Genomic DNA, 24,629 nt, shown 5'->3' with positions numbered 1-24,629 from the left:
GTGAGGTATCACTTACAACCTTGTCATCTGTATATGAACTGCTGCCAATTGTACATCAAATGGAGTAAAGGAAAGCTTGATTACGTTGGTTCCCACGTTTCCTTCTGCTTAATGTTTCAAATACAACATAGCAAGGCTGGTTTTATCACAACAGCATTACTTGACATTTTTTGGCAGGCCTAATAGCTCCTAAATCCAGTATGCGGTTCAGCTATGGCTTTAGCTGCTTGGCAGAGACTGCCCTTTAATTCTTAGACAGGGTTTCTCTGTATTTTCAACCTCAATTGTTACCACACTGTGTGCTGTATTTGGGTCTTTTGTGTTCTGGAAACAGGACACAGTGCAACCACAAGATCTCTATGTTTCGAAAGTCCATGAAATAAGAACTCTACTCTCAGTAACTATTTGATCATAAAGTCACTGTCTGCGTAATTCAGTAATAAACGAGCAAGCAGATTGACACATTAGAAAGCAGTTGCACTAAACTGCAATGAGGGTCTGCGGGATGCACATCTACTTTTTTCAGCAATAAATAACAATTGTGACTGACAGTGGCGTAGCTAAGGAGCAGTGGGCCCTGATGCAAGTTTTACAATGGGGCCCCACAAGGACTCTATACATAACAATTGATACGGCGCACCAAAACCTGCCAATGGCAACTACAGTGTCAGAGGTGCAAGAAGGGAGTGGGGAGCAGTTTGTTAGTGATTACCACTATGCAAAGCATCTATAGAAGTGATTATTATGAGCACAGGACCAATAGAGAGCTAATACTGTAGTTGAGGGAGGGCCCTTCGGGGCCCCTCTGGCCCAAGGGCCCCCAATGCAGTCGCAACCTCTGCAACCCCTATTGCTATGCCCCTGGTGACTGGTGACAATTTTCTCCAGTCGAGTGACTGAAGCTGCAAATCAAATATGTTGGGAAATTAGAATAGTGCAGATGATGAAAACATGTCTGCTCTTGTATAAATATTGCATTACAACATGTATACACTGTACAGCGCTGCGTAATATGTCGGCGCTATATAAATACTAAATAATAATAATAATGTGGCAATTCTATTTTTCAATCAGAGAGTGTAAAAAAAAGTTAGTGCATAAAAAGCACCTAATTTGCAGAATTAACCTTGTAGTACAGGTCTATGCTTTTTGACAAATTTATAACGAAAGAAGAATTTCCTTTTAAGCATGAAAATAATTTTTCAATTCAAAAGAAAAATGGCTTGTCCTTAACAGGCAGGCATGGCATCAGATTGGATTTGGTTTGAGCATAACTCAGTAGTGGTACAATCTGTCCTGATTTTCAAACTGATTACGTCAGAAAGCACACTAGCATTGTCTTACTTTTGACCTAAAGTGAGGCATGATGGAAGAACTGAGAGTAAAACTCATAACGAGAAGATGAGACAACATTTAAGGACCCATGCAGACCACACATCAGGGAGTGGTGTTGTTTCACTCAGTATAAGTGAATGGGGACCTTCCTTCATAATGTGTAATGCTCTGCACCATTTTTTGTGTTATTCTGTTTCCACCTATACTCCCATTGACAGACCCACAGATCATAGCGGTAGTAGCAGGGGCGTAACTAGAAATCACTGGGCCCCCGTGCGAAACTTTGGATGGGGCCCCCTCCCCAGCTTCCTGCACAGGTAAATTGAAAACCAATGTTATTCAGTTGGCTAGTGCACACTTGGGTGTGCTTTCCCCATGCAGATAAAAACAGACAGCAGTGAAGCACTGGGAGAATTTTCTTTATCAATTACATTAGCTTCTGTGATAAATCGTACATGTTTTCACACATACAGACACACATGGGGCTTGATTCACTACGACAAATAGCATGCCTTATCAGAGATAACACCCCTTATCACAGTAGCATAGCAAGCACTACTAACTTATGGCAATGACGAGCGCTCCACTTGTCCTGCCCTGAGCCCCTGTGGGTTTGTAGCGCTCGCTATGCTACTCTGATAAGGCATGCTAACTTTGATAAGGTGTGTTAACTCTGATAAGGCATGCTATTTGTCTTAGTGAATCAAGCCCCTGGTGTGCAGAAAACGCATACAGAAAACCGACAGACGAGTGTGCTCCCATTCTCAGTTTATTACACTCACTCTGTCCATCTCTGATGGAGCAGAACTGGCTATGCGGACTTCTCCAGCATCACTGCAGTATACAACGCTTGGGGTGCTCTGCAGACTCCTCCAGCATCACTACAATACACAACACTTGGGGAGGGGTGCAGAGGCTGGGGGCGGGGCTCTGCAGACTCCTCCAGCATCACTACAGGTATCCTGCCTAACAACATAATGGGCTCGATTCACAAAGCGGTGCTAACCCAGTTAGAGACTTTAGGCGTGATAACCATTTTTATCATGCCTAAACTCAGTTTAGGCATGATAAGTTTAGGCATGATAAGTTTAGGCATGCTAAGTTTAGATAAGTTTAGATCGCATTCAAAGTCCCGCACGCGAAGCAGCGCCATTAAACTCTATGCAAAGTGCACCAGACTTTGCTAGCGCAAAACTTTTGATCAGCTGTGCACTGCGGTGCTAGCCCAGTTGGCGCTTAAACTTATCACGCCTAAAAACTTATCACACCTAAACTTATCACACCTAAACTTATCATGCCTAAACAGAGTTTAGGCATGATAAAGGGCTTTTCACCAGGGTGCTAACTGTTAGCACCGCTTTGTGAATCAGGCCCATTATGTTTCCATCATAAATGGGGATTGCCTAATTAAATCTTGTAACATTTTCACCTCCTTCACTTTGCTCTTTGCAAAACATCTCTACAGCTCTTTTAAACATACACGTTGGACTAAGTATACCTAATTATCTGGAAAGTCCTTTACCGCAGTGTTCTCCAATCCTGTCCTCAGGGCCCACCAACACTGCATGTTTTGTAGTTAATCAGCTCTGCTGCAACACTAATTACTCCACCTGTGATTGTAAGTGGTTTCCTGCAAAACATGTACTGTTGGTGGGCCTTGAGGACAGGGTTGGGGAACTCTGCTTTACTTCAACCATGCCTGTTTCTAGGGGCGGCCAGGGCAGGCTTCAGCTGCGGGGGCTCTCTGGCTACCAAAATGGGAGGCACTCTGGACACCTAAATGGGGAGACCTCTGGCTACTTAAACAATGGGAGGGCTCCCTGGCTACCTACGGGGGGTTCTTTGGCTACCTAAATGGGGGCTCTCTGGCTACCTGCGGGGTGAACACTCTGACTACCTAAAAGGGGGGTTGCTCTCTGGCTACCTGTTCTGGAGAGCATCTTATACTGGGGGGGTGCATGTGGCTACCAAATACTAGAGGCTGTTGTTTCTACATATACTGGAGGGCTACATCTGGGTAATAATAGGACTCCTCTGGCTACCTACACAGGGTGGGGGGGTGGGGGGGTGGGCTATGTCACAGGAGCCCTAGTGGTCAGACCGCAAATTGCCTTCCAATAGGTTCCAGCACACAGACCATGCAAGCTGTGGGCGTGATCTTTGCGCAGAAACCGACGGAAATTTGGGCAGCAGCCCGACCAGAAGGGAGCCTGTGGGGTTACGGAAATACAAAACACACACTAATCCAGGGTATAACTGCCACCACCTCTGTTTTCTGAGACAGAGGAACTCACTAACTGGCTATTCCTCCACCTGCAAAATAAAACGGTTAAAACACGCTGTATCCTGTCTAGATATCAGTAATAGTAGCGACTCCTCAGAGACCCGAGTTCAGTTTCTGTGTATGCTGAATAATAGGGTAGCTGGAACAACAACTGACGATATCTTCGGTTTATTGAAAGCAATATAAATAATTAATATATACAGAAAATTATTAAAATCAACAATTATTGAGACATGAGATAACACAGTATGAAAATAAAGGGGAGAAAAAACGGATACTTAGAGTTCATGGAGAGATGTCCTTTTGTGGGCAAACTTGTAAAGTTCTTGGTTTCAATGTCAGCAAAGTTCAAAGTCCAAAACAAAATGGCTACCACTCGTTCCTCAAAAGTGGCAGCAGCTAACAGGACGGTGGAAATTGGAGGAATGAGGGAGGAGTCCCTCGCAACCACTTTTGAACAATGCACATATGTGGGTGGAGCCTCAAGTACAGCCCAGGGGTTGGACAGGGGCGGTGAGCTCCCTGGATGGGTGCTCTATGCCCATTAAATATGACTTTTGTCATATCTCGGCTTCCGCTTTCCGCACACACATGACCATCACATATTCATATTTCTCAGACTAGGCCAGTTCATATGATACCAAACTTGGGCATGTTTGCATGCCCGGTTAAAAAACAGGGGAATCCCCCGAGTTCTGGTTAGGCCACTGGCCCCAATTTAATATCAAAATACTCACAAGATCCGGACCAGCAGAATGATATAACTTCCACATTTCTCACCTGAACGGTATTGCCTAAACATGCTCAAAATCCTAAACTCCATGCTTTCTTATTCTGTCTATATGGCTCCGGCCAGTCTGTGGGAAGCAGTGCTTTGAATAGACTCACCATTTGGTGAGCCTATTGACATCTATCTGAGGTAATGAAAAGTAAACACTAGCCTCCTGAACACAGGAGTTTGTTCCTGTTCATTAGTAAATCAAAAGAGCCATCCTGCAGTTAAGCTGATGCCATCTCTCTGCTGAGAAAAGACTGCAGATGCTCCTACACAATCAATCCAGATATAGCACGTCACTGGCAATCGGTGCAATAAACCGATTGCGTTCTCGTTTCTCACGGCTGTTCCGTGACAGGCTACGTTTGGCTACTTCCAGTAATACTGGGGACTCTGGCTAGCTATATTATGGGCTACCTAATCCTTAAAGGCACCTCTGGCTACTGCATCGCAATAGTGTGCCTGAGTCTGGGGGAAGGGCACAATTTATAAACCCTTGCCTGGGAGCTCTATGGCCTAGAAACTGACCTCACCTTACTGTGAGTATGCTATGGGTAATTGTAGGCTCAGAGCCAGGTAATCCTGTGCCCTTCAGAGTACCTCAAGCCAAGTACCCAAGAAGAAAGATACGATTCTGCTGGGTTCCTGTGGCCCAGAGTTGGTGCCCACATTCTCTCTGGCATTTGGTTGGAATGGAAATAATAAAGTGCGGCCCTGATCTGCTGAGATGTCAGCAAGCTGCAATGACTCTGACCCAACCTCACATTGGTGAACTGCAAAATTCAACTCGGTATGTTTAGGCAATTTTAATTAAGTGCTATAGTGTTATGATCGTTAGAAAAGCGGTTGCATGTTTGAGAAAATTGATCTTTATGTGAACCTGCTTAAATAAAGATTTAAATTCAATGGAAAAAGTACGGATGCAGTACTTAGGTCACTTAGCATGCCTTTCCCTTCCTTATGATACAACTGCACATCCTCTTCTCACCTTCTATTAAGATAAAAACCGCTTGTATACGGTCCCTTTTTATAACTATAATAGTCACATTACCACTTTTCATTATCAATTTCATCAGTAATAAATATGACGATACTAACTCATCCACTTTAACCCCAGCAGTAGACCCCCCATCATCAAAAACTTTATGTTACATACCTGTTTATATCTGAGTTTGAACTACAGGGAGAGCAGAATTATTAGGCAAATTAGTATTTTGACCACATCATCCTCTTTATGCATGTTGTCTTACTCCAAGCTGTATAGGCTCGAAAGCCTACTACCAATTAAGCATATTAGGTGATGTGCATCTCTGTAATGAGAAGGGGTGTGGTCTAATGACATCAACACCCTATATCAGGTGTGCATAATTATTAGGCAACTTCCTTTCCTTTGGCAAAATGGGTCAAAAGAAGGACTTGACAGGCTCAGAAAAGTCAAAAATAGTGAGATATCTTGCAGAGGGATGCAGCACTCTTAAAATTGCAAAGCTTCTGAAGTGTGATCATCGAACAATCAATCGTTTCATTCAAAATAGTCAACAGAGTCGCAAGAAGCGTGTGGAAAAACCAAGGCGCAAAATAACTGCCCATGAACTGAGAAAAGTCAAGCGTGCAGCTGCCAAGATGCCACTTGCCACCAGTTTGGCCATATTTCAGAGCTGCAACATCACTGGGGTGTCCAAAAGCACAAGGCTTTGCAATACTTAGAGACATTGCCAAGGTAAGAAAGGCTGAAAGACGGACACCACTGAACAAGACACACAAGCTGAAACGTCAAGACTGGGCCTAAGAAATATCTCAAGACTGATTTTTCTGAAGTTTTATGGACTGATGAAATGAGAGTGAGTCTTGATGGGCCAGATGGATGGGCCAGTGGCTGGATTGGTAAAGGGCAGAGAGCTCCAGTCCGACTCAGACGCCAGTAAGGTGGAGGTGGAGTACTGGTTTGGGCTGGCATCATCAAAGATGAGCTTGTGGGGCCTTTTCGGGTTGAGGATGGAGTCAAGCTCAACTCCCAGTCCTACTGCCAGTTTCTGGAAGACACCTTCTTCAAGCAGTGGTACAGGAAGAAGTCTGCATCCTTCAAGAAAAACATGATTTTCATGCTGTACAATGCTCTATCACACGCGTCCAAGTACTCCACAGCGTGGCTGGCAAGAAAGGGTATAAAAGAAGAAAAACTAATGAAATGGCCTCCTTGTTCACCTGATCTGAACCCCATTGAGAACCTGTGGTCCATCATAAAATGTGAGCTTTACAAGGAGGGAAAACAGTACACCTCTCTGAACAGTGTCTGGGAGGCTGTGGTTGCTGCTGCACACAATGTTGATGGTGAACAGATCAAAACACTGACAGAATCCATGGATGGCAGGCTGTTGAGTGTCCTTGCAAAGAAAGGTGGCTATATTGGTCACTGATTTGTTTTTGTTTTGTTTTTGAATGTCAGAAATGTATATTTGTGAATGTTGAGATGTTATATTGGTTTCACTGGTAAAAATAAATAATTGAAATGGGTATATATTTGCTTTTTGTTAAGTTGCCTAATAATTATGCACAGTAATAGTCACCTGCACACACAGATATCCCCCTAAAATAGCTAAGACTAAAAACAAACAAAAAGCTACTTTCAAAAATATTCAGCTTTGATATTAATGAGTTTTTTGGGTTCATTGAGAACATGTTTGTTGTTCAATAATAAAATTATTCCTCAAAAATACCACTTGCCTAATAATTCTGTACTCCCTGTATATTTGTTTATAAATTTGTACTAGCAACATTTATATTCACAACCTGAGAAATACAAAAAACAGCAGAGCACGCTGTAATAAAGGTTTTTTTTTTAAGTTTTTGTCTACATCTTACCTATGGTTTGAAACTTTCACTGGAGTTAATGTGCAATCAATGGAAGTAGGCATTCCTTATTCTTCAAATCTCTATTATACCATCAAATTAAATCCATTATGTCCATAAATTATGGCATAATAAAGAGTAAAAAAAAAACAGGAGTGCCACTGCCTACTGCCATTCATTACACATTGCTGTCTTTGGTGGAGCCACCCATCTTTAAGCACCCAGCTTTAAGCAAGGCAATAACCATACTGGAATACAATCCTTGATATTATTTCACTGGACTTAGGCCTTCTTGCTTATACCCTCTTAATTATTTTAATAAGCGACTCTTATTCAGTATTCTAATAAATAAGTGCACTCACCAGACTGCACCATGCTCATGATAACACCTACAAATGAGTTTTCCACATTTTGCATGAAGCTCCTTCTGTCCTGCTGTGTTCCAAACAGTTTGGAGACCCTCTGTATCATCTTCACTGCCCACTCCATGCAATATGAATCCTTTTCACAAACCTTGGCAGAAAAAGAATGATATGTATGAAAGATACATAAAAATGTATACTTATCTACCGAAAATGTTCATTTCCTGGTGCATTTCCACGGCAGCATACTATGGTTTAGAGGCGGGGCCAGAACCCATAGTATACTGCCATGGAAGCACCACGGAAACAGGAAAACTAATACTTTCCTATCAGAAATTTTCCTTTCCTGGTGCATTTCCATGGCAGCATACTATGGGTTCTGACCCCGCCCCTAAATCATAGTATGCTGCCATGGAAGCACCAGGGAAATAGCCAAGTTCTCTTTTATAGCCGTGCCAGGTTGCACCATTTCAGTGCCATGATTTTTGCAGTTGACTTTTTAAAGTTAGTTTACGTGGCTTCAGCTACTGTTGTGTTATGGAGCTAAAACAAGATTTTCATGCACGCTGTCCCGTGCCTTTCTTTCTCACTATAGACGGTGTTACAGGCATTTCTACATCACCTGCAATTTTTTGTTTCCTGCGACAATCTATTTTTTTAAAAAAATCTGGAGGTTATCTGATCCTTCACCTTCTTTTTCTATTTCCTGCTTCAATATATAGTATTTCATTGGAAATTATGCATCTATTTATACACAGATCAAAACACCAACATCCGTTCTGTAAGGTAAATTTTTTATACCTTACCAGTAATTAATTTCTATCTTGCATTCTGGAACTGACATAGTGTTTGACTTGGAAGTGGAAAAGTGTCATGTGTCACATGATGTGTAACCATCCTAACAGCGACAGAGAAGCAAGAGGTTGGGAAGTCTGGCACTGAAGGATTACAGGCAGGTGACTATTTATTTACAAGCTTTCACCCAGGGGCGCCTTTACCTACTGACCACCCAGGCAGCGGCTTGGAGCGGCTTTGATGGGGAAGGCGCAATAAATTACTGTCAGTCCAAGGGGAAATAAAAATTCCTGTCCTGAAAGACCGTTGTAAGGGACTGGAGAGAAAAAGATTTCCTTCTGTTTTAAGAAGGCAAATTACACCAAGCGTTGCTTTTTTAGTAGGAGGGCATTTGGTTCCTTTTATCCCCCTATACATTCCTAGTAGCTTGGGTCACCCTGAGCTGCTTGGTTACTCTGCTCTTTTCACAAATAGCCTTCTGCTAAGTCACTAAAGAATCATTCAGAGTTCAGAATTATAGATACTCCCTAAGAAGAAGGTGTCTGGTTTATAGCTGTTCTCTGCCCCTCCACAGAGGTGACAGCGCCCTACCCCCAAATGTTACTGAGTCTGCAGAGTGAGTGAGACAAACAAACAAACAAACAGTAAACTCTGCAGACAGCTGTGTGCTCTGCTAGAATGTCTGCATGTCTAGATGTCAGGAGGATCGCCATGACTAGCTATGGAGAGGTAGGATCATCTGATCCTCTCCCCTACACAGCCCGAACTTCTCCCTGAATTCAACAGGACAGTGTTTGAAGTGTGTAATGGACACAGTGGGGGTTGCAGGTTTTGTCTTTCATTGTGAAAGAGTGAATAGGAGGGCAGCATCTAAAGCTCAAACAATGATAATGGACATGTAAGCAATGTGTGTAATTACATCCATCACTACTTATAATTGAAGATGGCATAATAATGTATTTCCATTAATGCTGTCTGTTTGCCCTCTCTCTAATGCTATGTACCACCTCACGATTTTTCCAACGATTTTCCCGATGTCCATCAATTTTTTTTTTTGGAGCGACAAGTAGTCATTTACACGATGTCGTGACATCGCTTAGCATTGTGTGGTGAAAAGTGACCGTCACTGAGGATCAAGTAAAGTACTGAGGTCGCTTGACTTCTCGTTCACGCCCGTCCTGTAATGTCACGTGACATCTCGCATACCCGCTGGCAGGAAGATGAATCGCTGGACGCTTGTCATGAGGGACACCTCGCTGGATCCATCTTCCTGTGTTGTTGCAGTCACTGTGGTGAGTGTGGAGCTTAACTTTGCTCGCCCTCACCCTCTGCTCATGCTCCCTCTCCCACTGTCTCTCTGACCAAACAACTGCTACTTGGGGAACAATGTGCACAATTATGTACACTAGTCTGAGCACTCTTCAGGGGAGCCAGTAGCATTTGGAACTATTATTGTGTATTTATGTAGCACTGACATCTTCAGCACTTTACAGAGTACATAGTCATGTCACTGACTGCTCACTGGAGCTTACAATTTCATCCCTACCATAGTCAAACTGTAATGTCCGACCATGTTATTATCATGTATTTATATAGCACTGACATCTTCTGCAGTACTTTATATAGCACTGACATCTTCTGCAGTACTTTACAGAGTACATAGTCATGTCACTGACTGTCCTCAGAGGAGCTCACAATCTAATCCTACTATAGTCATAGTCTAATGTCCTACCATATTATTATTATGTATTTATATAGCACTGAAATCTTCTGCAGCACTTTACAGAGAACATAGTCATGTCACGGACTGTCCCCAGAGGAGCTCACAATCTAATCCTACCATAGTCATAGTCTAATGTCCTACCATATTATTATTATGTATTTATATAGCACTGACATCTTCTGCAGCACTGTAGAGAGTACATAGTGATGTCACTGACTGTCCTCAGAGGAGCTCACAATCTAACCCTACCATAGTCATAGTCTAATGTCCTACCATATTATTATTATTTATTTATATAGCACTGACATCTCCTGAAGCACTTTACAGAGTACATAGTCATGTCACTGACTGTCCTCAGAGGAGCTCACAGTCTAATCCCTACCACAGTTATAGTCTAATATTTTCAATATAGGATTGTTTTGGGGTAAACCAGTTGACTTATTAGTATGTTTTTTAGGATGCAGGAAATGTCTAAAGTGTCTGAAGACAGAAACTCCATGCAGATTTTGCCCTGGCCAATGTTCAAGCCTAGGACTCAGCACTAAAATGCAGTAGTGGTACCCACTGAGCCTCTATTCTACTCATAGATATCTGCTCATCCATGTCATCAATTCTGACCCTCCACTACCCTCCCTCCCTCCATTCTACTTCTCTTCTCTTGTATCACTTACACTACAAACACTCTGTGCTTATCTCCAGAATGGATTATGAATCAAACTGTTAGGCCCAGTGCACACCAACACCGCTAGCAGATCCTCAAAACGCTAGCGGTTTTTGAAGCAGATTTTAGAGCGATTCTAGGCATGTTTAGAGACATTTTCTAAACATGCCGAGTGTTTTTGTGAAGCAGATTACAAATATTGTTACAGTAAAAGCTGTTACTGAACAGCTTCTGTAACAAATACGCCTGGAAAACCGCTCTGATCTAGTGTTTTTCAGAGCGGTTTGCATTTTTCCTATACTTTACATTGAGGCAGAATCGCTTCTGCAAACCGCAAATGTGCAGCAGGAGGCACGTTTGCGGTTTGCTAAAAACCTCAAACCGCTGGTGTGCACCATCCCATGGAAATACATTAGCCAAGCGTTTTCACAGACAGATGCGGTTGGCGGATCGCTGCTAAAACCGCTCGGTGTGCACTGGGCCTTAAACCACCTAACCATATCAGCCCTTCAATGTCATGATATACTCACTCCAGTCCTACCCTAACAGGTGGTAACATATTTGCATATCTCATAATGTTTGTGAAAAATTATTTTGAAAGTAAGAATGTCTTGCTTGATAATCCAATCTTGCAATGTGACTGCCATTGGAACTTGTAGTGTGGATGCTGTATTTATTTGAGGTGCATACTGGCAGCATGTGCTGTATGGCATACAATGCTGATCATCCACAAGGCAAACTTAGGCAGCTGCCTAGGGTCTAGAGAGAGTTTAGGGGCCTGGTGGTTGCTAGCCCCCACCAAATCTAACTAAATAAGCCAGGTGACCATCAGTGGAGGGCAAAGTGTTATCTTGCCTAGGGCCCCATTTCATAGTTATCCCTCTCTGATGGCTTATATCATGTGTGAAGTGTTCTATAATGTATATGATTTTTGTTTTATTTTTTATGGGGGGGGGGGGGGGGGGCGCCACAGGATTTCTTGCCTGGAATGACAAGAAGGCTAGAGGCGCCCCTGCTTTCACCTGCTTGCAAGGAGTGGGGCTGCTTCAGAGAAAATGGGACATTCGCAAAAGCAATCTAGGGAAAGCACTATAATGGGGGCACTATTACTGGGAGACTATAGTGAATACATCATATTGGGGTTTCCTATAGCATGAGCTGCGCACTATCACTGGAGCACTGTAACATTCAGAATATATAAAGGTCATCCAGAAAGCTAAAACTGTTTGCTTTTATCTGGTATTCTTTCTATGTGATTTAAGCTTGCATCAGTCAAGTTAACCTTTTCACTGAACTGCTTGTCACATGATTTCAGAGCACCAGTAACTGTTTGCTCAGCAGCATTAACATGATGCCCCTCCATCCCCAATCCCTTCAACTGATAGGTGAGGCGTGATGCTACTACAACAAAGGAATTAATAACCTTGTAAAAAGATATGATCAGGCTTGATCATTACGTGACCTCAGCAAACTTAGATTCTTGGCTGAGACAGCCATGATCAGTTTTGTCGGCCAAGAACAGTCTTCGGCCCTGTTCACACTCAGGTTTTTGTGCTTCGCTTATCAGCGCTGATAAGCGAAGCGCTGCAGCACATGTAATCCTATTGGATTACTCACACTGCGGTGATTACGATTACCACCAAATGCAAACGTGCTGCAAGCATAATTTTTCAGGCAATTGTGTTGCGATCCTCATTCACTGGAATGTGAATTGCAAAATGCAATTGCGGGAATATCGTTGAACATGTTAATGCAAAAATGCAATCGCAATCACTAGACTATTACAATTGCATTTTGCGATTTCAAGTGTGAACAGAGCCTTAAAGGAGTACTATCGATTGAAACGACTTTTTTTTTTAATACTCTATATTAGTGTACACATTACCACTAGTGCTAGGGGCACTTTATTTATTCACCCAGGTCTCTCTCTCACTATCCCTGCTTAAAAATTCATTTCTCACACAGCTCATAGTAGTTTGGGTCACCCTGAGCTGCTTGGTTACTCTGTCCAGAGGCGTAGCAATAGGGGGTGCAGAGGTAGCGACCGCACCGGGGCCCTTGGGCCAGAGGGGCCCCGAAGGGTCCACCCTCTATCACAGTATTAGCTCTCTATTGGTCCTGTGCTGGTAATAATCACTTCTATAGATACTTTGAATAGTAGTAATCCTTAACACACTGTTCCCAATCCCCTTCTTGCACCTCTGACACTGTGGTTGTCCTTGGCAAGTTTTGGTGCGCTGTATCAATTGCTATGTATAAAGTTCTTGGGGGGGCATGTAAAACCTGCACCAGGGCCCACAGCTCCTTAGCTACGCCACTGACTCTGTCACACAGCTCACAAATATATTTCACTGTGTCACTCACAGCATGCAGCAGACATGAGGAGAAATAGGCTTATCTGAGGTGGTAACAGATAACTAAATGAGCTGGAATATTGCTGGAATATAACTAGCTATACCAGGAGTCTGTGTTTACACTCAGACTGGCTGCCTGCTTGAGGCGATTCACTCCAGGCTGCATCCACTTTACAAGCTGCTGAGAGGGGCAGACCACTGTCTACAATTAGCATTATTAGTATCTTTATCAGTAAAGAGAAGCAAAGATAATAAACACACATTGCTAGAATATTTAACCCCTTACCACCATATCAACAAGATTCTTTCAGCAAGGTGATAATTAAACTATAAACTGAGGAGTTGATAGCATCTCCCCTTTGCAGAGACATGGTCTAGCCCTCTGGGAACTCAGTATTAGATACATTTTGTATCCAACACTGACGCCAAAACTGAGGATTTTACAGCTGAGAGGAACAGCTGTGTGAGGAATCAAATTGCTCCTAGTACTTGCCCTAATGTGTGCTACAACATACAGCATTTAAAAATAAATGCATACATCGATAGTATTCCTTTAACCTTTCTGCACTGCAGATTTTAAAAAGCTGAAGTTTGTGCCAAAAAGGGCCTGCCTCAAACATAATTGCTTTGGTGTCTGTGACTATGCATGTTACTTAGAACCATATATTTATGCACTGAAAACAAATCTGTTGCTTAAAATTGGATAATCGTAAACTATCCTTAAAGACTAATAAAAACCTCTAGGTAGGACATACCGGTAGGTAAAAAAAAAATACAGCATATTAATAAAGATGATTTTTGTGCTGTGGCACTAGACCCCTTCCTGGAGTGCCAATGTTTCAAAAAAAGACCACAGTTAAGTACACTTTATGGTGTTTCTAAATGTAAGACCCCTGCTGCAATGGGTGCGTTCTTCTCTGAAATGATTTCGCACCAACCTTTTGAAGTTCTTCAAGTTCTTCACAGAACTCGAAGGGATAATTCATCACAGAAAGAGATCAATAGCTTAACCTCTTACCACACCAGCAGTACTATATCTAGGCAACCTGAGACTTTATCTAAAGTTCAAGGGGCATAGATACTTGTCGCATGCTCCCGTCGTTGCCCATTAGAGCACTGATTGGTGAATAGGAACATGTGTTTCCAAAGCCAATCAAAGTGCCTGATTCATGAATAGTGATGTAGCAAACATCAAATTACTGCAAATGTTCATATACCAGCCATTCGTGGCAGAGCTCCATAGAGTTAATGGCAGGCAAATGGCCGCCGATTTTAGCGATTAATAGCAAAGCCCCGTACGTGCTAGAAACACCAAATTTGTAAGGTATTTTAAAGGGAACCTAAACTGAGAGGGATATGGATGTTTCCTTTTAACCACTTCGCATCCAGACCTTGTTTTCCCCTTATTGACCAGAGCAGTTTTGACGCTTTAGCGGTGTCCCTATTCAATCAGCAATAACTTTATCCCTACTCACTACACCTAAATGATCTATATATCGTTTTTTTCAAGACAAACCAGGCTTTCAATGGGGGGTATTTAGTCCCAAGAACAATTTTGTTTTCTAGGCATTTTAATTGAAAAAAGGGAACAAAAATTAAAAAAATGCATTATTTCTCAGTTTTTAACAATTCCAGTTTAAAAATAAAAAGTACCACAGTTTATAAAACCATTCCACCAGTTAATGTCCCCCCTAATATAGTCAGATGTGCCCCGAGTATCAGCCCAACCTTCCCAGTTTAGCCAGATGTGACCCCAATATCGGCACCCCGGTATAGTCAGATGTGTCCCATGTATCTACCACCCCCCAGTACAGAGAGACAGTAACGCCGCCAGGATTGGCACCCCTCATTATAGGCAGTTGTGTCCCCCGGATAAAATTTCCCCCTTTATAGCCATATGTACCCCCAGAATTGCCCCCCCCCCCCACCACTTATAGCCAGATGTGCCCCCAGTATTAGGTTACCCCCTCCCCCAGATAATCAAATGATCCCCCATTGTCAGATGTCATCCCCCCCAGTTACCCAGATGCCTGGCAGTTTTTTTGCACCCCCAAACCCCCCCCCCCCTCCCCCCCCCCAGTGTGGGTAGCCAGATGTATGACACCCCCCCCCCCCCATTAGGCAGCCCCTCCGTGCACAGATGCTAAAAAAATGTAAATAAAGCCACCTCTCTCACCTTACCTCGTTCCAGCGATGAGCCTGCAGCCTGAGCATCCGATCCCAGCTCTGATCTCAGCCGCGTATTGCCGGTGACCCGGGTCCCGGCTTGATGACGTCATCAAGCCGGGACCCGGGTCACCGGCAATACGCGGCTGAGTTCAGAGCTGGGATCGGATGCTCAGGCTGCAGGCTCATCGCTGGAACGAGGTAAGGTGAGAGAGGCGGCTTTATTTACATTTTTTTTAGCCATCTGTGCACGGAGGAGGGGGAGATGAAGGATCACGCTGTTTGTTACAGCGGTGATCGTTCATCCGCGGGGGGGTCACTAATTGGCTACAAGGGAACATGTTCCCTTTTGCCAATTAGTAAGGCAACCGACAGTGCCGGGGGGTGCGCTCTGAAGCGCACCTGTCCCTGCACAAAAGGGCTTAAGGCAGGTCAGTATATCTACGTGGCTGTGGCTTGGAGAGTGCCACAGCTGACGTAGATATACTGTAGTGGTGGGGAAAGTGGTTAAACAATACCAGTTGCCTGATAGTCCTGCTGATCTCATTGGATGCAATAGTGGCTGAATCACACACCTGAAACAAGCATGCAGCTAATCCAGTCTGACTTCAGTCAGAGCAACTGATCTGCATGCTTGTTCAGGGGCTGTGGCTAAAAGTATTAGAGACACAGGATCAGCAGAAGAGTCAGGCAACTGGTATTATTATAAGAGGAAAACTCCATTTCCTTCTCAGTTTAGGTTCCTTTTAAGGGGGGCAGTGGGAACAAGAGGAACACATTTTTTCAAAAAGACCTTAAAGTTTTGGCGAAGCCTCCCCCTCTCCCCCAGAGCCCTTGTCCAATCCATAGACAAGGGCCTCTTCTCCATCTCCAGTGCCCCAGGAGGAGGTCCTTGGGAGGTTTCATGGTGGCATCTAGGAGTCCCCTTTAGGAAGAGGACACCCAGATGCCTGCCCCCTCCCCAAGAGAAATGAGTACAGAGGTACAAAATACCCCTTACCCATTTCCACAAATTAAATAAAAACACAACCACGAGAAAAGTAATTTATTACTCTTAATTAACCATAAATACTTACATGTACCTTTAAAAAAAATTCCCAAGCCAATATCCTTGAAAAAGTCCCACTCCTATATCCTTTGGTTATGTTGATTGAGAAATCTCCACCAGCTGTCGCCACACACGATGCTTCCCGGTGCAGTTCTCAGCTATACTATACTAAGTATAGCTGAGAGCATTGTCCTGTGCGGAGGCTCCACCTTGGGCTCCAGCTGTCCTCACCGCCCCCCACAGTAGTTCTGCGCCTGCGTAGTTCGCTGCGGCCCACATGGCCATGATTGACAGGGGCGCTTTGCCCCAGGTGAGTAAAGCTTATTTTTACTATTTTTTTCTTTAAACTCCCACCCATGCTGGTACGGATGGGCCTGATAGGTGTGGGCAGGTGGGGAGGACAGCGGGAGCCAGCGGTGCAGCCTACGTACTAAGTATAGCTGAGAGAAAAAAGCATCTTTGAATTTCCCTCCAGGGCTCCCCATTGGTTCCTTAACAGACCAATGGGGATCAGTTTGGGCCAATCAAAGAGTGGGGATCACGTCCTATGAAGCAACTGACCCTGATGGGGCTCGGTGGGATGAGTGGAGCGGCCATTAGCAAGGAGCGCACGTAAGTTACCAGCGCACGCTATGCTAGGTTGCACTGCACTACCGCGCATAGCAAGCGCACAACTTGCACTCCTCAAATTAAGCTGTGCACTGTTAGATTCTGTTCTAAATCACCTTGCTTCAACACCATCAACTTCTTATAGTTGCGTCTCACAGACTGTGAGATAACTTGACTCTCAACACAGCAAGCAGGAGATAGACTTTTCTCAGGCTTCTTCAATGTTGACGGAGTTTATTCAGGAAACAGAAATACAGATAGATACAGTTCATCATATCCTAGCCACGCCAATCTTCATGTTGCGTTACAAGCTTCTTGATTAGACTTCCTGCTGAAGTCAATCAGGTACCTTCTTTCTAACCTAAGTTACACTAGACTACCTATGTACAGCATACATTATATCAGATTACAGAAAGGAATGAACATACTTAGAGGTCCCAGTCAGCCTTGCGAGCTAGTGCGAAAGTAAGAAGCAGAGTGAGCTCCCATAGCTCACTCAGGTTTTAATACTGACTAGGAAAGAGTTAAATATGACATCATCTTCGCCATCCCCTAGATCAGACTATTGGTGGACCCACTCGTGGTGTCATCATACACACCTCCTCGATTAATATTCAATGAGGCATTTGACATACATACAGGAATGTGGATATTTACAAAACATGGTTGATGTTTATTGTTCTAGTGGCGGTACATGCCCAGGTCAGGGAGACCTGTGGCCTTGTCCATAGAACAGCTTCTTGGTATGTTCTAGTTCTGCTGACAGAACTGCAGATTTTCTCTCTAAGAGAAAATCCCCTTAAAGGGCAGGTCTGCTGCTCAAGCCTTTTTTGACTAACTCAGTCCAAATAACTGAGGCCTACTTAAATTATAACAATCCCCCCTAAAAAGGCTTGACCCGCAGATCCCAGCTTTTGAACCTAACCGTACCTGGTTTCTTTCCTTTATGTTTCACTTTTCGATGTTCGTGCTCACACAACTTCTCTGCTCTCGGCGGTTATTCCTGGAAGAGAGAGAGCAAGACCTCTTGGTCTTCCTGTAACCAGGCTCTCTGGGGAGGCCCTACTTCTAAGTCCCTCTATACCACATGCTCAGCATTTGCGTCACTTGCGTATCACTCACAAACTTGCATGACCACAGAAAAGTGAAACTCGTTTGTTTGTTACTCAATGAAGCAGTGCCAGGTGCCTTCTAAAAGAGCGCCTTTATACAATCAGCTCCATCACCGGTACTACTAAACCTATACCCGTAACCCTGTATATCCCTTAATTTAAAAATATTGGTTCATGAGATTGTTTATGAGGCACCAATCTCTTGACCAGGTTAATTTGTCTTACGTAATTTTAACACGCAACCTCACCTGGATAATGATGCCTAAAGTTGTCATCCCCATCCAGACGACCAGTGGGCGTAGGAAAAACTTTTGAACTGCAGAGGCCCAGTCCGAGTGTCCCTGGAACATCACCGGAAACCTTTTCCACCAGGTCAGACTGGAACTCACCTGCTTATTTTTGTGTTCTACCTCGTTAAGATCACCGGGATCATGGTGAAATCTTACCTTAGTGTACTGTTTGTTTAACCGTTGTATCAAAGTGTGGTCGTCTTGGATCAACCCCTGTTCCCCTTTGTCCCATGTCGTGTTCTCTTTTAGGATGGGAACTACCCATGAAACTTTGACCTTAAGAGTTCTCTTAACAATTTGAGAAATAACGTCATCAAACCTGGATGACTGGATCCATATGGGATCTCCGCTCACCCAATATGTTCCCCTTGACAGATCCCCCTTATTGGAACAATTATGAACATGTACCTTGAATGTGTCCTTAGACATGATGCTAAAAAAACAAACCTTTCCTTCAGCCACCGGAACTATCGGCTTGGCTTCAGGGTGGATCTTTTGAATGGTAGCCTCGCATTCTGCGTTATTGAGCCTGCAGGCTTCTTCACTAAATTTAACTTGCCCCGGCAAACACAGGTACCTCTGTGAGAATTGCCCGCATGAGGACAACTCTACTCGTTTCACCTCCCCGTCTAGCACCAAAAAAGTTTGACCTCTCAGGTCATGGTGTAAGACATGTGTTGAGGTGGGAACTAAGGAAGTGGCGGTGCCTAAAGGAATGTTGCACCGTTTTCATTTGTTCACGCAAACATCTTGAAGCTTCCATGCAAAAGATTCTTCTCCAGAAAAATCGATATACCTCCCCTTGTCCAATCTCAGTTGGACAGGATCTTTAAGCATCTCCCTGACAAAATATGTCCCCAACTGTCCTGATTGGACCTCTTCCCCCCTTATGTCCTGAGGCACAATATGTACCAGAGGTTGGGAAGACTGTACTCTCTGCAATCTTTCAATTAAGAGTACCTCTTCACTTACCCAACTAGCATGAGGATAAGCGGCTGCATATGGACTGTGTAATATCGTCCCCTGTTGTGACCCGTGTAGTGTGGATGGGGCTCCCTGTGTTGGCTTTCCCTCCCCCGGGACCGCTCTCTCCACCCTCTTTGTCACCTGGAAATGTGGCTCGATCTCGATTTTTACTTCTTGTTTCGAGAACCACCACCCCTCGGCTTTCCAGCCTTTACGTGTGTATAGTTGTTTCAGAGGCACTCTCTGTTGGTAGTTCCAGAGTGTGATGTTGTCCCCCGCGTCTCTCCGGCAGGAGAATTGACGCCTCCTGCTCGTTCCTCTCCAATCTGGAACCATCTCACTCTGGATAACCAAGACAAGGTACCCCTGAATCACACACTCCACCTTTTGCATGTACCCATTGTACGGCAATGTACCTTTTAACCAAACTTTGGATCGGTGCATCGATTCTGGGAGTGTGGCATTCAATAGCAGATTTACACTGCCATTCAATTCCCACTGCCCGCACACCTGACCCTTCAGACCTTTCACCCACCTTGTGCCATGAAATTTGTTTTCACCTGGCACAAGTGCTCTTTTCCTCCGTCCCTGCATGGTCCATCTGTGCCAAGCGGAGGGAGGTGTGAAAGGATTAGTACCTTTGTCACCAAACATTAACATGCTTGGGCCTTGCATTCTCATTAACCCCTTATTATACATGAGAATGTCCTCTCTTCATTCTCCTAGGATGAAATGGCAACCTAGGATCACCATCAGCACGGTACTCTTCATTATAAAAGCACCACCTTGGGAAAGAAAAACATTAGCAATTTGCACTATGCTTTGCTCAGTCAGTTTTTTTAGACGTTTTCCGATCTCAGGAATCTCGTGTTTTAGTCTCTTTCCAATTTCAGGAATCTCGTGTTTTAGTCTCTTTCCAATTTCAGGAATCTCGCTGTTCTCCAACCTCAGATTGGCATCTGGAACCTTTCGCTTACCCGACTGACATCTCCATCTTTGCTGCCAGCACTGCAGCTGTCTCGAGTCCATATTGCCAAACTCCTGAAATCGAAATACAAACAAATCAATTCTTATTAATGATTTGGGATTCGCCCTGCGGCTTGTACTCTGTACACTTTAACTTGATCAATATATGCCGTAATTGATCTCGTTGCTTTATGGTTCTCATGAACTCTGTTTACTCTTTTTGGTAGATTGGAGTTAAACCTCTCTCCCCTACCTAAGTACTATGCCTTCGCATGCACAGATTACGGATGCCACACCTGTTGTTGCTTTGCAGGTGAGCCTGCAATGCTCTTACTCATCATCGCATTTACTTATCTAGAACCTCATTGCGATACCAGCTCTGCTAGAAGTTCTGTGTGTTGTACCCTCTGACCAATGTTTGCCGTGCCACTACCCTCAGACTACAAAAAACATGGCTGCCTCCCTGTAGGAAGGAGAACTTTGCACTTAAACTACACAGGGAGCAGGGCTAAGCATACCAGCGTCACATGCCTGTATGCAGATCCCTGAATGCCCACGTGGTAGGTAGTCACATGGCAAACACCGTCCTGATACACTGTCACGCTGTAAATGGCAATTCTTTCATTTGTATCATTGACCCATGAACTGCTGTCAGTTCTTGTTCTTTGTGCTACACTTGATAGGAGCTGGAAAAAAACATATTTGACCAATCAGTGGACGGAAAAAAATGCCCAAAAAAACAGCCCCAGCCCAGCATAGACCTCTTAGTCAAACTCTGGACCTGTCCACGACAAAAACTGGAAAAAAAACGTTACCGCTCTGCAGCAGCGGCGACGGATACCTGGATTGGTCAACTCCCTTTTTTTCCAACTCCGGCACCCCCTTGCTGCACTGTCCCCCCTTTTCTCTATTGGGAACTCATGCTGCAACACCCATTAAGGTGCCCCACTTACAGGAATAATCCCATAAGCAACTCAGTACAGACCCTTTCCTGATCTGCGCTGCTTCGTGTCTCCCTGCACCTAGCTGGGAAACAATTCCTATCCGTGACCATGCTAGTCTTACAGTAATAGCTTGGTGCACATATACTGGCATTCCTTTCCATGGACTCAGGGAAAAGCTCTGGGGAAATACTTTGAGATCCGAGATACTCAGTATCTGTATTTCTACCCCCCTTCCTTTCAGCTGCTCTGCCCGGAGCCGCGAGCACAGCCTGACGTGAGGTGGATCCCCCAGCCCCTCCTCCCCCCTGCCATGACGTGTGGGAGCCATGACTCTCGGGGGCGGGCCCTCTCCACTGCCGCCATTTTGAGTCCTGGACTGCCAGCTAAGATGGCTGCTCCCATAGCAACCTCTCGATCCTATAAACCTTAGGAGAAAAAACATACTCAAACAGAACAAACATTTGATGCATCATTACACCTAGCATCGATACACAGTGCAAAAAAAAAATCAGCATTCCGCCACACACACTGCCTTCAAAACCGGAGAAAAAACTTTGTCCCAGCTGCATACATCGTAGTATCACCCAGGGACGTGGAAAGCTCTCTCTCTACACAAACCATCTGCTGCTTATCTTAGCCATAACTCAGACCTACTAAAGCGCGCAGTATAACTCTAAACCACATTAACTGTTACCATCCCAGCTAGAAACTTCTTCTGAGACGAACATTTAGCAGCCGAAGCTGACCAAACACATTACACATATGCAGACATTTAAAAGCATTGTAGCAGCTCTGACTGGAACGAGAGAAGCTTGCAGAACATCTCACAAACACCCCTATGGACAGGGAAACAAACATGCTGCCCGGAAAAAACACACCAGAGTACAGTCCCACTTCACCCATTATCTCAGCTGTAGCTATAACTTACTTTTACAGCCACCCAGAGACAAGGGCTGTGCCTTCCTGTCTACCCAGCTTACCACCGTCTCTCACTCGCTTTCCTCCCCTCTCTTTCTTCCCTCTCCCCCCATCCACTACTAACAGACTGAAACACTGTTGGTTTCCCTCTGCCGCGGGGGACCCCCCCCCCACATCTGGCATCCTTCCCAGTCTCTGGACAGGGAGAGAAAAACAAAAACAAAAACCAGAGAAAAAAGAAAGAGCGAAAGGAAAAAAAATGAAGCACGCAGCCTCCAAGCTGCAAATAACACAGAATATACATATTAACAACTCCATTGTTATAACACCAAATACAACACAGATAACCCCATATAACAACGTAAATCATACATGCCTGATCTGCGGACTCTTGGCAATTCATCAGCTTTCCGCAACTGTTGTCCGCGAAACTGAGTGGACACCGGAACTTCTGGGGGGGCACACACTCCCCCTCAGCGGATTGATCTCTCTCAGCAAGTTGCCAGCTGGCCATCAGAGTTTTCCTTTCGGTCCAATTTAGGCTGTGACCTGCAGTGCACATGCAGTCAAAGTTAAACGTCCAAGAGTTTCGCCGCTGATTCCTCGAATTGCAGCCCGTGTGCTCGGCTCCCGCACACTCCCCACACCAGCTTATCAGGTTGATAAGCTTTTAACAGTCCGCGTCTATTCCGCTTGTTTTGCTGTGGAATATCTTGAAAACTTCGGCCCCTGGCCCTTGTCTGCTTGTATTGCTAGGCAGCGGAGGGTTTAATCGGCACCATTGTTAGATTCTGTTCTAAATCACCTTGCTTCAACACCATCAACTTCTTATAGTTGCGTCTCACAGACTGTGAGATAACTTGACTCTCAACACAGCAAGCAGGAGATAGACTTTTCTCAGGCTTCTTCAATGTTGACGGAGTTTATTCAGGAAACAGAAATACAGATAGATACAGTTCATCATATCCTAGCCACGCCAATCTTCATGTTGCGTTACAAGCTTCTTGATTAGACTTCCTGCTGAAGTCAATCAGGTACCTTCTTTCTAACCTAAGTTACACTAGACTACCTATGTACAGCATACATTATATCAGATTACAGAAAGGAATGAACATACTTAGAGGTCCCAGTCAGCCTTGCGAGCTAGTGCGAAAGTAAGAAGCAGAGTGAGCTCCCATAGCTCACTCAGGTTTTAATACTGACTAGGAAAGAGTTAAATATGACATCATCTTCGCCATCCCCTAGATCAGACTATTGGTGGACCCACTCGTGGTGTCATCATACACACCTCCTCGATTAATATTCAATGAGGCATTTGACATACATACAGGAATGTGGATATTTACAAAACATGGTTGATGTTTATTGTTCTAGTGGCTGTACATGCCCAGGTCAGGGAGACCTGTGGCCTTGTCCATAGAACAGCTTCTTGGTATGTTCTAGTTCTGCTGACAGAACTGCAGATTTTCTCTCTAAGAGAAAATCCCCTTAAAGGGCAGGTCTGCTCCTCAAGCCTTTTTTGACTAACTCAGTCCAAATAACTGAGGCCTACTTAAATTATAACATGCACAATGAGAAAATAAAAAAAACAAAATGAAAAAGAAAAAGTGAAATTACATAATTTCCAAATTAAATATTGTCACCATACATTGTACTAAGAACATAATTTCAATGTTGCGGTAACCAGGACAAATAGGCAAATAAAATGTGTGGGTTTTATCTACGGTAGCATTGTTTATTTTAAAACTATAGTGGTTGAAAATGGAGAAATATTATATTTTTAATTTTTAATTTTTAAATGCATAGAAAATAAAGTGATTAATAGAAAAAAAAATTCACCTACAGCCCAATTTGTGATAAAAAAAATGTATAGATGATTTAGGTGTGATAAGTAGAGATACATTTATTGGTAAATGAATGGGAGGAGCGCTGGAATGTGAAAATGTCCATATGGGGAAAACAACTGTCAAGCGGATAAGTGGATAAAGGGAACTTAACTGAGAAGGATATGGATTTTTCCTTTTAAAATAATACTAGTTGCCTGACTCTCCTGCTGATCCTGTGTCTCTAATACTTTTAGCCACAGCCCCTCAACAAGCATGCAGATCAGGTGCTCTGACTGAAGTCAGACTGGATTAGCTGCATGCTTGTTTCAGGTGTGTGATTCAGCCACTACTGCAGCCAAAGAGATCTGCAGGACTGACAAGCAACTGGTATTGTTTAAAAGGAAACATCCATATCTCTCTCAGTTAAGGTTCCCTTTAAGATGTGGAAACAAAAGGCATGTGTAGAATTGTCTATATGAGGAGAACTCACCTATAACCTTTGTTACAGAGTTTCAGTGCAGTTCACTTTCAATCAGTTTTTACATAATAAAGCATTTTGGGGTTTATTCACTAGTGTGCCTTATCAGAGTTAACATCCTTATCAGAGTTAACGTGCCTTATCAGAGCAGCATAGCGAGCGCTACG

The 24,629-nt window shown here is 43.9% G+C and overlaps 1 protein-coding gene across 3 annotated transcripts in view; it reads right to left on the bottom strand.

The window, feature by feature from the left end:
* Nucleotides 1–24,629, bottom strand: part of FBXO47 (F-box protein 47) — a 274,591-nt gene that overhangs the window by 13,268 nt on the left and 236,694 nt on the right. For all 3 annotated transcript variants that reach the window (XM_068262737.1, XM_068262736.1, XM_068262738.1), the window contains one exon: nt 7,607–7,757. In XM_068262737.1, coding sequence (XP_068118838.1) covers nt 7,607–7,757 — 151 coding nt within the window. The remainder of the gene's footprint in view (nt 1–7,606; nt 7,758–24,629) is intronic.

The sequence above is a fragment of the Hyperolius riggenbachi genome, chromosome 12 (assembly GCF_040937935.1).
Source record: "Hyperolius riggenbachi isolate aHypRig1 chromosome 12, aHypRig1.pri, whole genome shotgun sequence".
NCBI classification, from domain to species: Eukaryota; Metazoa; Chordata; class Amphibia; order Anura; family Hyperoliidae; genus Hyperolius; species Hyperolius riggenbachi.
Note: the sequence above shows the minus strand (reverse complement) of the source record. Positions and strands in the feature narration are given on the sequence as shown.